Raw genomic sequence first — 13,945 nt, 5'->3', positions numbered from 1 at the left:
CACATGCAATCTATGCTTCATGATAGTTAAGCGAATCATTAGGTTAAAGAACTTGAGGCTGACAGAAAGCATAAATAATTCTCATTATCTGCTAAAGAATTCAGTTGGATGAATCTGCTCAGGTGGGCGTTACAGTGGTTGGAGGGGAAAGGTGCTCTACCATTGGATGAAACTGTGTGGTTAATTATCTTGAGTAGAAGCAATTGCTATTTAACAAGGAAGTTATAATTAGTCATAATAAATCAGAGAATGGCAGTTAGCTAAACCAGCCTTTTTAAAAAATATATTTTTAAGTTTGTTTAAAGAAGTAAACTAATTCTGCTTAAAAATGTGGAAGAGCATTATTATCAGACACCCACCAGTTCATCAAAGCAATCGAGTGCATCCTTAGAACTCCTCTGAAGTCAAGCACTTTATGCATTTATTTAAAATGAAGGATGTGTGTAACTGCTTGCTCAATCACAGACAAATTTGTCAAGAGTCCTCACAAAAATTCATTTGGTCAGCAAGTATCAAAAAAGCCAGTTTTGCTTCAATGAAGCAGAACTTCTATACAAACCAATGCCATAAAATAAGATCCAACTTAAGAATGTGTATGCAAAGTACCTCAAACTCAGGAGAGGCAGACCATAAACTATTTATAAACATTTGGCATCTGCCTACAACCTGCATAGGAAAATGGTACACAAGATCCCTCTTGAACTGATACTCTAAGAACATACAGGTGGTAATTTACTGGCACAATTCACTAACTAGGAAATGGGAAAAGATCTTTTTTCCTTAGTGTAATGTGTTGCTGTGAATCATAATGCAAATTAAATTATAATAAATTAAAATGATAGTTATGGAAAAAACTGTAGCAAAAAGCTAAGTCTCAATATACAGTTAGAAATACAATATCCCTTTAAAAAAAAGAAACAACAGGGTAAGAATAACATGAACAATGATAAAAACAATTTTTCAAGCCTGAGAACAAGGAAAGGTAACTATCAATGAAACTTTGGAAAAATTATAGAGACTGTTTTTCTTTTTTAAAAAGGGATACTGCATCTTTAAAACACATAAAATAGTAAGTCACCCATATTCTACTTACAGATAGTAGGAGTAAGAATAGTAGCTCCTCCTGGCAAGCAAATCACAGACAGTGGAAAAAGAGAAGCAATGGTGAATGAAAAGCGTGACTCTGTCACATCCAATAAAGCAGAGAAATGTGCGTTTAAAAAAAAAAGTTGAAAAAATTCATGTTTCTTTGGTTAGCATTTCAACTTGCTCATGCACAAACTAGCCTTGCTTTGCCATGCAATTAAAAACAAAACAAAACCAAAATTAAAAAAACCCTAGCGTATAAAAATGATTTGTTTTTTAGAAAGATCACTTGAGAAAATTACATGCTGAGATTTCACTTATTGCCAAAAATTTTGAAAATTAAATGGATTGTGTAATTTCAACATGCAGTTCAGCATAATATAATGATTACCGCCTAGATGTCATGACAAATGAACAGCTGTGTACAAATCTTGTGCAGCAGATATGCTTTTTACTTTTCAGTCACAAAAAATAGGGTTTCATTAATAAAGACATTTAATCAGAAAACAATTTCTTGTCATTCACTTTAACATATTTATCAGTACACAGTTGTATACGTATATGTTTGTATGCGTACTATGCGTAGCTATATGAGTACACACATTTTAAAGAAACCTGCACATTTCCAGCAGATATGTGTGTACTGGCATATCCACCACACATTTCCTGAATGCAAACATATGCTTTCTATTTGAAAATCTTACAATTGGAAATGCTGATGTAGTCATGCTAAGCATTAAAAACATGGAAGGTAAACAAATGGAAGGAAATGAAGGACATTTGGAAATAGTCCAACAATGATTTCGAAAATAAAAATGGCATTGCTTGTTAAAGATGCAGTATCCCTTTTCTTAGCTGGTTTGATTACTCCAGTAGAAGTCTTTAAAAGCTGTTAAGAGCTTCATTCAGGAAAACTTCAAACCAATTTGTACAAAATGATCAGGCGAAGCCTAAAATATCTCAAGCTAATAAACAAAACTGCTTAGTACTCCGTTTTTCAATAAAATGTAATGCTGCATTTAATCAGTGATTTGAGATACTGGTGGCTGTGGATACGACTTAATAAACTAATAAAAATGCAGAAACCATTGTTTTATTGACTTTTCCATCTAATAAGCTGTGGTCAATTCGGGTACCAAAAGGGATACTACATAATGGATCACTGAATAGGTACACTACAGAGGATGATTCAGACGGATCAGTTTTTAGTCCCACCACAACTAAGTGAAGTGTGTTTTTGTATGTGTGAAGGTGTCAGAGTTTTTCCAGCTGTTTCTGCCTTCATTGTATGAATTGCCCTGATTCACTACATGGACTGATTTAACTCAGGAACACAGTTTTTCTATGTTTTTTTAAGAGACCTTGACTAAAGCTGGTATAAAAAAGTGCCCATTTTCACTAAAGGCAGAGGTGGAGGAGAATGGCAAACCTACAACATATGCAACAGACAACCAATTAAACTATCATGATGGAAAATTGCCAAACGTTAAAGATTCATTAAGCAAGTTAATTTCTCACCTATTTAGAATACAAAATAGTACAGGAGTTTAGAAATATTATGTGCTATAAGATGATGATAATTTCTAAAAGGATACTGCCTTCACAGGTACTGAGGAGGGAAATGGGGGAAAAGGGAAACTTAAAAATATCACTTCACAGATATAATTAACCAACTTTGGTCAAACAATTCAGTAGCAAAAATTGGAGCCTAATAGGACTCAGAATGGAAGAGGCAAAAACGATAGGAAAAATGTACACATGGATTTGTTTGTTTGTTATTTGCAAAACTAGTCAATCACATCTGGAAGTGACTGACACTCTGTAGCGTTAGACAGTCCGTCTCTCACACACAAACACACGTGAACACACAGGGAATTTTCTATTAAACGTAAGGGGACTACTGTAACACTCACTAAGATGATGTTTCCCAGCACATACCATGCTACAAAGCTACAATATAGAGATTTCCTCCTAAAAGCTGAAAAACAACTTCACTTTTGTTTTTCAAAAGTCGTGTAATAAAGACAACTGGCTGACTATATGTCTTTTTTGTACATGATGAGTTGGACCTTTTGCATATGTGTAAATTCTCAGCCACAGAGGTAAACAACAGAGAAAAGTAAAAGCACTTTTGGGAAAAATCACATATGTAGCTAACTAACACAGAACACTATAAGCATACCTAATGTTTCTAATGCAGACGTTTCTTCTCCAAGTTATATATCTCCAGGAATAATTGTAAAAAGGCAATAAATTAAAAAAATCTAATGCAAACCAGCAATGATAACATATAGAATGATCTTAATCGATAAAAATAATAGCAAGCTGCATTTCAGAGGAATATACGCAACAATCACAAAAAATACTTTTTATTATAACTTCTGCAAAAGGCAAGGGAATGCAACGCACACACCATGGGAAGGCAAAGGGCTCGTTCTATCCAAGAGAAATCAGCTTGTGCCACGTGAAGGGGAACGACCAGGGAGGGGGCGCACAGAGAGAGAGGAATTAGTTTCTATACTATAACTACAGAATTGTAGGGACATAGTATGGACTTCTATGCCAGGTTAAAAGAGTTGCAACTACTGGGAAGGCTAGGCTTTGAAACACTGACCCAGCAGTACGATAGCGCAAGTTGCTAAGGTAGGAGGATTGGGATGCAGGGATAGCATTGAACAATGCCAGAAGATGGCGATATTGCTTACTGTCTAAGAAAGCACTGAAAAAAATTTAAATTCACTCAAATTAATACACTTTTAAACAATTTCATGCACTAAGGACTCACTAGATAATTTTACAGTGATGCACTATGACTTTTAAGAAAAAACTCGAGGTTTACAAGAGCATAAATAGAGGTATAAAATTACATTATTTTGCAAGTTGGGTAATAACATACAAATAACTAATTAGAGCCACATAGAGAAAATAATATTCATTAAGTGGTTAAAACATGAAAAGTGCAATAAGTTATTATTTTTTCTTTCCTTTAAAAAATAAAAAAGACAACATGAATTTCAATTCCACCCACTTTAACAATCTGTACATTCTTCTATCTCCAACTCAAAAATCCTTGGAAATAAATATGAGAAAATGTATAGTTATCAGAGTTATAGTTATAGTTATATCAGAGTTATAGTTCTTTATTATATAAAGAAATTATATCCTTAAAGACATCCACAGCAAAACCAAAAGAAAACACAAGAAACTAATTCAAAAATTGACCAAAAGGACCTACCAGTACCATTTTTTTTTTTTCCTAAAGACCTGTAAAAAACATCCTCTTTAAATTGTTTGATAGGGAGGGGAAAAAGAAAGATCAATCAGCACAGATAATTTTCTTACCTTTTCTTCACGATCAATATGACAACAAGGAGAAGTAGGATGAATACCAGAATTCCAGCACTTATTCCTGCTATTTTCACCACTCGATCTGTTTGTTTAGCAGGATCTGGAATCACCTCAGGTTCTTCTGTTGCTGCTGCTAAATTAATCAAAAAAAGAAGTTATTTAAATGTGTAGGCACTAGAGACAAGGAAATAATTTTTGGCGATAATTTTCAAATATGTGTGTGTTTTAATAAAGTAGTAAAAATATAGATACAGGCATCATGTGTTTAAACATCTACACATATATATGTAGACGGACCATAAATTAAACAGAACAATAGAATAAGCATAGTCAGATAGGACCCACAAGGACCATCAAGTCCAACTCTTGGCCCTGCACAGAACCATCCCCAAAAGTCACACCATGTGCCTGAAGGTTTTGTACTAACATTTGAGCTCTGTCAGGCTTGGTCCTGTGACCTCTTCCCTGGGGAGCCCATTCCAGTGCCAAACCATCCTCTGGGAGAAGAACCTCTTACTAATACCCAACCTAACTCTCCCCTGACACAGCTTCAGGCCATTCCCTCACATTCTGTCACTGGACACCAGACAGAAGAGATCAGTGCCTGCCCCTCTGCTTCCCCTCACAAGGAACTTGTAACTGCAGTGGGGTCTCCCCTCAGTATCCCCTTCGCCAGGCTGAACAGACCAAGTGACCTGAGCTGCTCCTCATGCAGCTTCCCCTCAAGGCCACACTGTCTTTGTTGCTTTCTTTGCAACAGCAAGTATATGTGTATGTATACAGCTGAATAAATACGTGTAATAAATACAGGAACTTATTTGGAAATCCAGGTACATAAACACTTCTGCCTGTGCAGAGGGGTGTGTGTGTGTGTGTATGTATACATATATGTGTGTGTGTATGTGTGTATATATATACATACAAACACACCCACCCCTCTGCACAGGCAGAAGTGTTTATGCACCTGGATTTCCAAATAAGTTCCTGTATTAAAAAGCAGAAGACAAAGAAGAGACTATCTATCAACTTACCACCATTATTTCATTTAATGTTATTTTTTTCAGATATTAAATGTGGAGTATTTAACACTGAATAGTAAGAAAACATTTACACACAAATAATAAAACACTTCTTTCCAAGCCACAATGTGAACCCTAAACTGCAGTACTTCTGTCCTCCATGCAGTTTCAGTCCACCTTTGTATGTTAATTCACCTTACAGCATCTGGTCTGAGATCTGCATTCTACTGGGAATTTTGATTCTCTAAATAAGGTCATCCACAAAGCCAATTTAAAAGTCAGCAGTAGTTTTATTTCTGTTTATAGGCCCTGAAAGATACCCCACAAACCACTGTTCTACAGAGAGATGAAGCCAGTCCATAACACAGCTGAGTGGGCTGAGGCTACAGGTTACAGCAGAGAGAAAAATCGAATATACATGTAAGTGCACAACCATTCAGTCTGCACCTCTTTGCATAACAGCCTGCTGTAAAAAGGATCAGGAACAGGAGCTTTTCCAGCCTGGGAAAAACATAAAAAATATAAATAGGTTTCAGCAAGGGGTAAAATCACTTGAGATGCTTACTTGTAGAATAGAAAAGGCTTTCCAGCTCTCTAGTTCCTGCTTTCTAAGGCTGTGGCCTTTCCTCTACTCACTGGCAATAATGGGTACATGTGCTTGCTCTCCCTCTGGCCCCTCTTCTCTCACACTCCACCCAGCATGCAGCAGATGCCCCTTGACCTCTCCCCTCACAGCATCTTCATGTGGAATAAGTTACAAGCTGTTGGTATCATCATACTTATGTCATTACACAGAAAGTGTCCCTTAGTCTGAAAGAAGGATGCCTCTCAACAGATCACCAAAAGCAGCAGAACAAAAACCAAGGTGAAGTCATATGAGAGAAAGGCTAATGCTCTCCTGAAAATCGACTCCATTCAGAAAGCCAGTGTAGTCATTATCAGGGATAATTGGTAACTAAGACTTTCTGAGTTTAACCATGTTACACAGATCCTTTCTATTTGTATTCCATGTGTAGGAACCCAAAGTACCTTTTGAGGGAAGGATAATGCTCTTATTTAAAATGACTCTTTATTACTTATTACTGTGACCTTCATCTCTGCAGTATCTGAACCTGTACTAACAACTTACCCACACAAAAACCTTCTGAGTTAGGAACGTGCTCTCTTCCAGACACCACACGACAGCTAGACAGACAGTGAGAGCTCTGGCAGTGCTTTAATCGTAAAACTTAATCATCAGCATAAGAATCTCATCATTATAATCATCTCTCTCACCTACAGGTTGAACTCTATCTGCTGAGAAATACTAAATGTTTCCTTCTGTATGTAAATACATGCCTGCATGCACGCTTGCATACATAACCTGTGAGGAATGAATACTATATTTTTTGTTGGTATTATATGTGTTGTTGAGGTGTCAAGGGATAAAAGTAGGGATCAGGCAGGAGATGTGTGCATGTATAACACACACTAGCTAGAATAAATGTTGGATGCACATATGATGTTGTCTAACAGAGGAAATGAGGGGCATGACTTTTGAGGCAGAACTGGGAGATTAAGGTATTCAACATTCTCAATGCTTAAAATGAATCAACTCCCAGTCCAGTGTTAGCTGGGCTGGATGTGACAAATATGAATGAACATTTGATAAGCAGTAGAGACAAAAGGCCAATCAGTAGAGTCAAAGGACAAATCTAAGATAAATATAAACGGCTTTATATGCCAATGGGGGAAAAAAAGTCATGTTTGCTATATGGAGTACTGAGAAACAGCAAGGACATAGGAAGGGTAAAGAGGGAGTGTGCAGGAATGGGATACTTGCTGTGTCTGGAATTGTACAATGTGAGTGCAGCTGGCCAGCTCTGACTCAGCAAAGGTAAGAACTACTCAATCTGAAAAATAACTAAGGCTGGAGCAAGAGATTTAGTTGTGTGGATGGATTTTTAAGGCCAAGTCTCTGAGAGATTTCAAAATAGGAATGATAGGGATTGACCTGAAGATGTACTTCAAAACTTGAAGGCTCAAAAATACATCCAACAGTAGAGGCTTTGAGCTTAGATCAGGACAGTGGTATTTTCAAAGGAGTATTAGTGATGAGAGAGTGAAGGGGAAAGAATGACTTGTTTCACACTTCCCTGGAGAAAGACAGGACCCTTAGAACTTGACAGAGCAAGTTGCAATATATGTGCTTTTCAGAGTCATGTTTAAAACTATTGCATGGCCACACACACAGCTGTTTCATTCAGAAAAGTTACTTTAGGAAAACAACTATCTACATCTCAGAAAATCTGAAGGGAAGGTTACTGAGGGTGTTTACATATTTGGCTAACTTAGGGACAGGTGTTTTACTATATACACTCTAGGAAATAGTTGGTTTGGATCATCAGTAACTTCAAAATGAAGCTCTCTGTCAAGTTTTTCGAGCAACAGTGGAAAGCCAGAAGGATATCTACTGCTTGTTCTTGTTTCCTTACATTAAGGATTTTGAAGCAAGGGACAGTAACTCATTCCATGAACTTTAAGGCTACTTATGAGATGAAGCTGATGTCCACTAGAAATGCACCACAGAGTCCTAAATTAGTTGAGGAAAATGTCATTGAATAGTCATACACTAAGAGTATAATCAATGGATGAGCCTACTATACCCAAAAATCTGCTGGCAAAATGATACCTGTCTTGCCAATATCAACAGAAAAATTGCTTTGAACTTAAATGAAGCCAGGATTATGACATGTATACTTCCAGCAACAGATAATATATGCATTCTTTAGACTAAGTTCTACATTTGGGGACTATATGAAAGTAATCATAGATATAAATCACACTGTAATCTGTATGTATTGCATGCAGTAATTATTTTGAGGAAGCCATTGAATGTAGAACAGAATAATTCAATGAAACTTATGAATTTGAAAGCATTTCCTCTTACTTGTGTTTTAACTTTGATAGCTCAAAGTGTGTTGTAATAACCATGTGTGATATTACCCATATATAACCAGAGAGAAAAATAGAGAAACCTTGTGTCTACATGTTAAACTTACACACATAAGTGAATATCTCTGGCCTGCTGATTGCACAAGGATAGAGCAGCAAGAAAACTTCTGCTTACTCTGAGAACTTGCTTTCTCTACCTTCCACAAGACAACCAGGATTTAGTTCTCTGAAGTGGCTCTTCTGCAGGCTGAGCTGCTGATTTTTCCAAACAAAACAACTCAAGTAACCAAGGATTCACAAGGAACAAATCTTGCCTAACCAATTGAGTGACCTTCTATAATAGTGACTACATCAGTGGGCAAGGCAAGAGTTACAGATGTCACCTATCTGGACTTTTGTGAGCCTTTGACGTGGTCCATGACAACATCCTAACACAAAATCTCTAAATTGGAGAGATACAATTATTTTGATGACTGGAATTAACTATTGTATATTTCTAAAAAAAGGCAAAAATTATTTAAGATACAAAACCACCTGCTTTACTAATTTTTAATGCTCATTTTTAGTAATGTAGTCCTGCAATGCTCTCTTATATCTTGAACATCAGACTCTATAAAAAGGTAATTTATTGATCTGAAAGAACCTTGCTTGGTAACAGAATCATGATCATACAAAAATGGACTCTCTATTGACTACTAATTCCTTTGGCCAGCCTTACTCTAATAGATCATGAATTAAGTGTTAATTTTTACTCTGTCTTTGCCTTGCATATCAATATATGCATTTTTGCATTTTGATCCTGTGAATCTGAGAAGAGATGACCCAACAGTTTTCAATCCATGCAAACTCATCTTCCATAAAATGTTCAAGAACAATTTCTGACCTGAAACAGAGCGTTAACTACATTTTCTGCCTGTACAAAAATAGCTGCCTACACTGAAGATTTATGAACTAGACTGGGAGGTGAACTGTAGATTTTAGCAATTTATCTACTTGCCTTTCTTCTGAACTAATGAACAGCAACAACAATCATATCCCACAGTCCCATTCGAGAAGTTCATAAAATAACTCGACCCAGTGATTCTGACTCTGCACATAGCCAGTAACAGTCACTGTATAAGAAGTTGTTCTCCTTGTTTTCATAGATACTAGAGAAGAGTATTCAATCAGTCAACTCCCATGATTAATAGCACGAAGTTCAACTGTGAACAGCACTAAATTAGACTAGTATAGCTAACTCTCAGGGACAGTAAAATTCTAAACAGGTGAGGTAGAGTCCATCTTCCCACAATTTCCTGATGTACTTAATTACTATAAATTTTTTAACCATGTTTTTAATCAAACACAGAAAAAAATCCAATATCTACATCTAAAATTGAGCATATGCATATTATTTACACTTAATTTTTGAAATATACTATGGCATAAGGAATCCAGTCACGGCACGCATTTCTTTCCTGTCTTTTCCTTCCTTCTGTGGCTCAAAATTTACACAGAGCCTTGCAAAATTGTCAGGGAATTTATGACACTCAGCACAAAATCTATTCACCTATACCTTCCCAAGAAGATGGTGTAGGAATCTAGATAATGATATTCTACTTGCTCATCCAAACACAATTATTCAAGCAGAAAATTCTGGTAGGATTTTTCAGGGCTGTTTGCATGCTACCACTAAGAGAACAGCCAGCCTTCCAAATGACAGCTTTTAAATCAGAAATTTTGAACAACATTTTTATACTTAACCTTCTCACCATACAATTTGACTCTCTCAACATTCACAGCATTTTATTCTGAGTTTCCTTTGTGTTAGCGAGGGAAGAAACTCAATTTTATGCATGATTAAAACTGCTATTTTATTACACTGCATTTTCTTTGAATGTTAATTTCTGTTTATGGAAGATCTTTGAATTCTCACAAACTGGTGTTATTGCTGCATAGCTTGATATTCAAAATAGCTGTGCTCAAGATAATCTGTTCTGCACTTTTGTTATGTGACATTCAAAAACTTTTAATTAAATCCAGGAATGACATCTGAATGAGTTCAACAAGGTAACATCATGATAACATCAAATGAAACTGAAGGTATCTCTGGAGATGTCAGTCTACCACCTGAGAAAAGGGCTTGTTGAAAAACCAGGTGAGATTCTCTGACATATTTTTTTTTAAATTGCCCTGTGTTTTAATCATCTGCCCAGAAAGACTGTTCCACCTGCATAATTTTTTTTTTTACTACTTTGTTACAGTGATAATCATCATGCAATTAAAGAAATTGTTATAAGTCTGAAATTTAATTAATAGATTAATAGATTCAAGTTCAGTGAGAGAAGATCCATAACTACTTTTAGCTTTATCAAGTTTTAAAAAAAGCCTGAGCTGATTGTATTTGCTGAAAACATTTTAGTGTATATTTGCAGGGATTGGGGGACAGGATGTGCAACTTGTTCTAGCAGACTGTGCACATCATTCATGAGGTCTTACAGATATCCTCACATGGGTCACTTTGGTCAGCACTACTAATTTTTCTTTCTCAAGATGAAAGATGAAGATACATTTAGTGGGAAAGGAATCTCCACAATTTTCCCTTCCCTACAGCTCCTAAAGATTTTCTCTCTTGGACTACAGCTTCTGGGAGACAAAAGGCATGCCAGAAATTTACTGGGGTTTGGATCCATCTAAGCTGTTGCTTCCAGGATTCTAAATTACATATTTTTTTAGGGTGGCATTATTAGAAAGAAAAATTGTACATGACTGTGAACAGAAATTGTGATTTCCTGAGCTGTGCTCTAAAGTGTCAGGTTCATCCCTGTCACCATAGAAACCAGGTTCATGACTGTCCCAAGGAAGAGAGTTTTAACAGGCTCTGCCAGTGAAAAGGGGGATCCCAGGCACCACCAGCCTCTTCTCTGAACTTGTTCTGAAAGGAGACAGAAATGAGGTGATGCTTAGGTAAAATCTTCTGTCTTACATTTGTCTTGCAACATCCTGTGTCAAATTTATCCTCATGAGTGTCCCTTGCTGGGGGAAAGGGAGAGGTGTCACCACCTCCAGATGCTGCCAGCTGAACCTAACAGAAGGAACCCTCAAGGTTCCAAAGCTTCGTGATATTATAAGTTAAACCTTCAAATGGACAAAATTATATATGACTATGTTCTCCACATAAAAGTTCATTGCTGCAGAAATTGACACAAACACTGTTTATGGGCCCCTTCTGACAGCTATAGTGAAAAAAAAAAAAAAAAACCACCCCAAAAACCAGCTTCAGGCTAACCTCTCTTTAGTGAGATTTGGGATGGTGTAAGGAGCTGTAGAAGTTAGGCACTGGGAGACTCACAGTTGGCTGTGCATACTAATATGGTATCAAGTAAACAGGTTACACATCCTGCTTTCAGATAATGCAGAAAAATAGCCTGAGCTTATGCTACTGGATACTTTTAAAATTATTAACAGGTAGCTTATAAATATTTATATACATTTCAATTAATTAAACAGTCTAGCACAGCATATCTTGTCCTACAATAATGATAATGCTACCTGAAATTCCAGTATAATATGTACATTTATGTATAAAAGACCAGTTCCTGACTAGTGCTGATAAGCCTTCTCAAATGTTGATAAATGTTGCTTTGATAAGTCATATACAATTAAAAAAAACCAAAACCCAAACACATCTTTATAACTATCCAGGACTTTCAGATCACTTAATTGATGGTACTACTTTGGTAGGAAACTGTGGATATCAGAATCATGTGAACCATGCCTCTGCTGCTATAATGGTCTGAAATGAAAATTAATGAGGGTTCTGAAATCAGTAATGTCCATGAATTTATGACCAATTAGCAAAGAGTTTACCTTAATAGATTCAGAAGTATCAAGTGAAAAAAGTGCTGAATCTCTTTGCCTCTGCAGCTGAGAAACCTTGGACATGAGCAAATGAGGAGAGCCAGAGCAGGAACAATGCTGAGGAGACAATGTTCCTGCAACACTCTGCCCTGCTGTCCATGGGTCACATTGAAAGAGAAAATTAGTGCCATCAGTGCATTTCTACTACATTTGACCCTAAGACATAGTTTTGGAGCCTGTACTTTGCAGGCACTTTACTATCTTTAAAACTATGGCAAGGATAGGATTTGGTTATGGGGAATTAGGATGTTCAGTAAATGTCATAATCCACAGGTTTTACAGCTTTTGAATTGCAGGCTGCTATCCTCTGCCAGAAAACAGTTGTTTGTGCAGAGACAAACCAAGTTAGCTCTAAGGGAGCTGGCTCAGAGATGCAACTCTTCCCCCAGGACATAAAAAAGCTCTGGGCCAATACAGATGGCAACACTGACAAGGCATTTTACACAGAGGTGTAAACTGAAGTTACACTGTCAGCTTCTAGTTCAGTTGGGACAGGACACAAGATAAACTTGTGGGCTAAGGCTTCTGAAATGGCACCTTTCAAAGAAGAGGGCAAACATGGTCAGAGGAGCATGGCCAGTCCCATCTCACAACATCCCTGCCCAAGAGAGTGGAGACTCCTCCTGGTCACAGCCTCTGATGAAGTGCAGGTGGCTGAGTTGTCTTTGGAACTTTCAACTCCAAAACATTCAGAACAACTTATGTTGCTGAGTTGTACCTTGGATAAATTTGAGTCTATTCATTTGTCTACTTGACACCAGAAAATCCATGACACAACCTTTTTTCTCCCCTCCCATTCTGGACTGCCTTAGCTTCAAAACAAATAAAGAATATTTGAAAAGAATCAGGATACCATATTTCAGGGATCTGGCAATGTGTTTTTTCAATCTTTGAAGTCCTCTTTCAGGTCATTGTTACAAGATTGTCAACAACAGCAAAGGCTGGAGATTTACCTGAAAAAATCTTAATCCATGTGTTAACCCTAATAAGGTTTTAGAATCCTATAGATCTTCTAAAATATAAACTATTTGACATATTAAATGCTTGTAATAAGACATCAGATCTCATAGTGTAACAGCTGCACGTTAGAAATATTGGATAAATTCAGAGAAATACCTAATGGTATTTTATTTTTTTGAAATCTGGTTAATTGTTTGTGTCTTGCCAAAAAATTTCAAAATAAGGCTTTCTTGAGCAGCTTGATGTGTTTCATTAAGTAGCCAATATAGAAGAAGAGATCTAAAACTTCAAACAAAATTTTTTCATGGCAGGTGTACTAATAGACCTTGAAAAGGGTATGTAAAAAAACAGATGTAGAAATACATAACACGCATACTGTAAAGTATTGGACTGAAACAATGGAATATAAATAACTATTACTCTCTGATTTTCTGGAAAGGGATATTGGCTAAGAATGATACTCTAATCCACCTCATCAACAAGCCATTTAAAACCTGCTTGTTGGATGGACTGCTACCATTTCTTAAGGTCACTGTGATTATTTACCTTATAAGCACAATGGACCGGTTGTTAGACCTGTTACAGCATTTTTTCCTGGGAACATATAAAAGCAGTTAGCCTCTTGCTAATGAGATCATTTGTTAAGTTAGTGTTTGGCTACATTACAAATCAATCAGCTTTCAAGCTTTACTCTAAAC

General features: G+C 36.6%; 1 protein-coding gene across 12 annotated transcripts in view; it reads right to left on the bottom strand.

Annotated features, from left to right (window-relative positions):
* Positions 1-13,945, bottom strand: part of PTPRK (protein tyrosine phosphatase receptor type K) — a 381,645-nt gene that overhangs the window by 31,669 nt on the left and 336,031 nt on the right. For 4 of the 12 annotated variants that reach the window (XM_071437018.1, XM_071437032.1, XM_071437039.1 and 1 more), the window contains exons 14-16: positions 4,429-4,567; positions 3,269-3,310; positions 1,094-1,123 (exon numbers count right to left, since the gene is read on the bottom strand). In XM_071437018.1, coding sequence (XP_071293119.1) covers positions 1,094-1,123; positions 3,269-3,310; positions 4,429-4,567 — 211 coding nt within the window. The remainder of the gene's footprint in view (positions 1-1,093; positions 1,124-3,268; positions 3,311-4,428; positions 4,568-13,945) is intronic. The other 8 variants (XM_071437050.1, XM_071437087.1, XM_071437063.1 and 5 more) reach the window with 3 other exon arrangements.

The sequence above is a fragment of the Agelaius tricolor genome, unplaced genomic scaffold (genome assembly GCF_023055355.1).
Source record: "Agelaius tricolor isolate 1412-34295 unplaced genomic scaffold, bAgeTri1.0.p SCAF_1, whole genome shotgun sequence".
In the NCBI taxonomy this organism is placed as follows: domain Eukaryota; kingdom Metazoa; phylum Chordata; class Aves; order Passeriformes; family Icteridae; genus Agelaius; species Agelaius tricolor.
The sequence above is the reverse complement of the archived record's forward strand: the minus strand, read 5'-3'. Positions and strand labels throughout refer to the sequence as shown.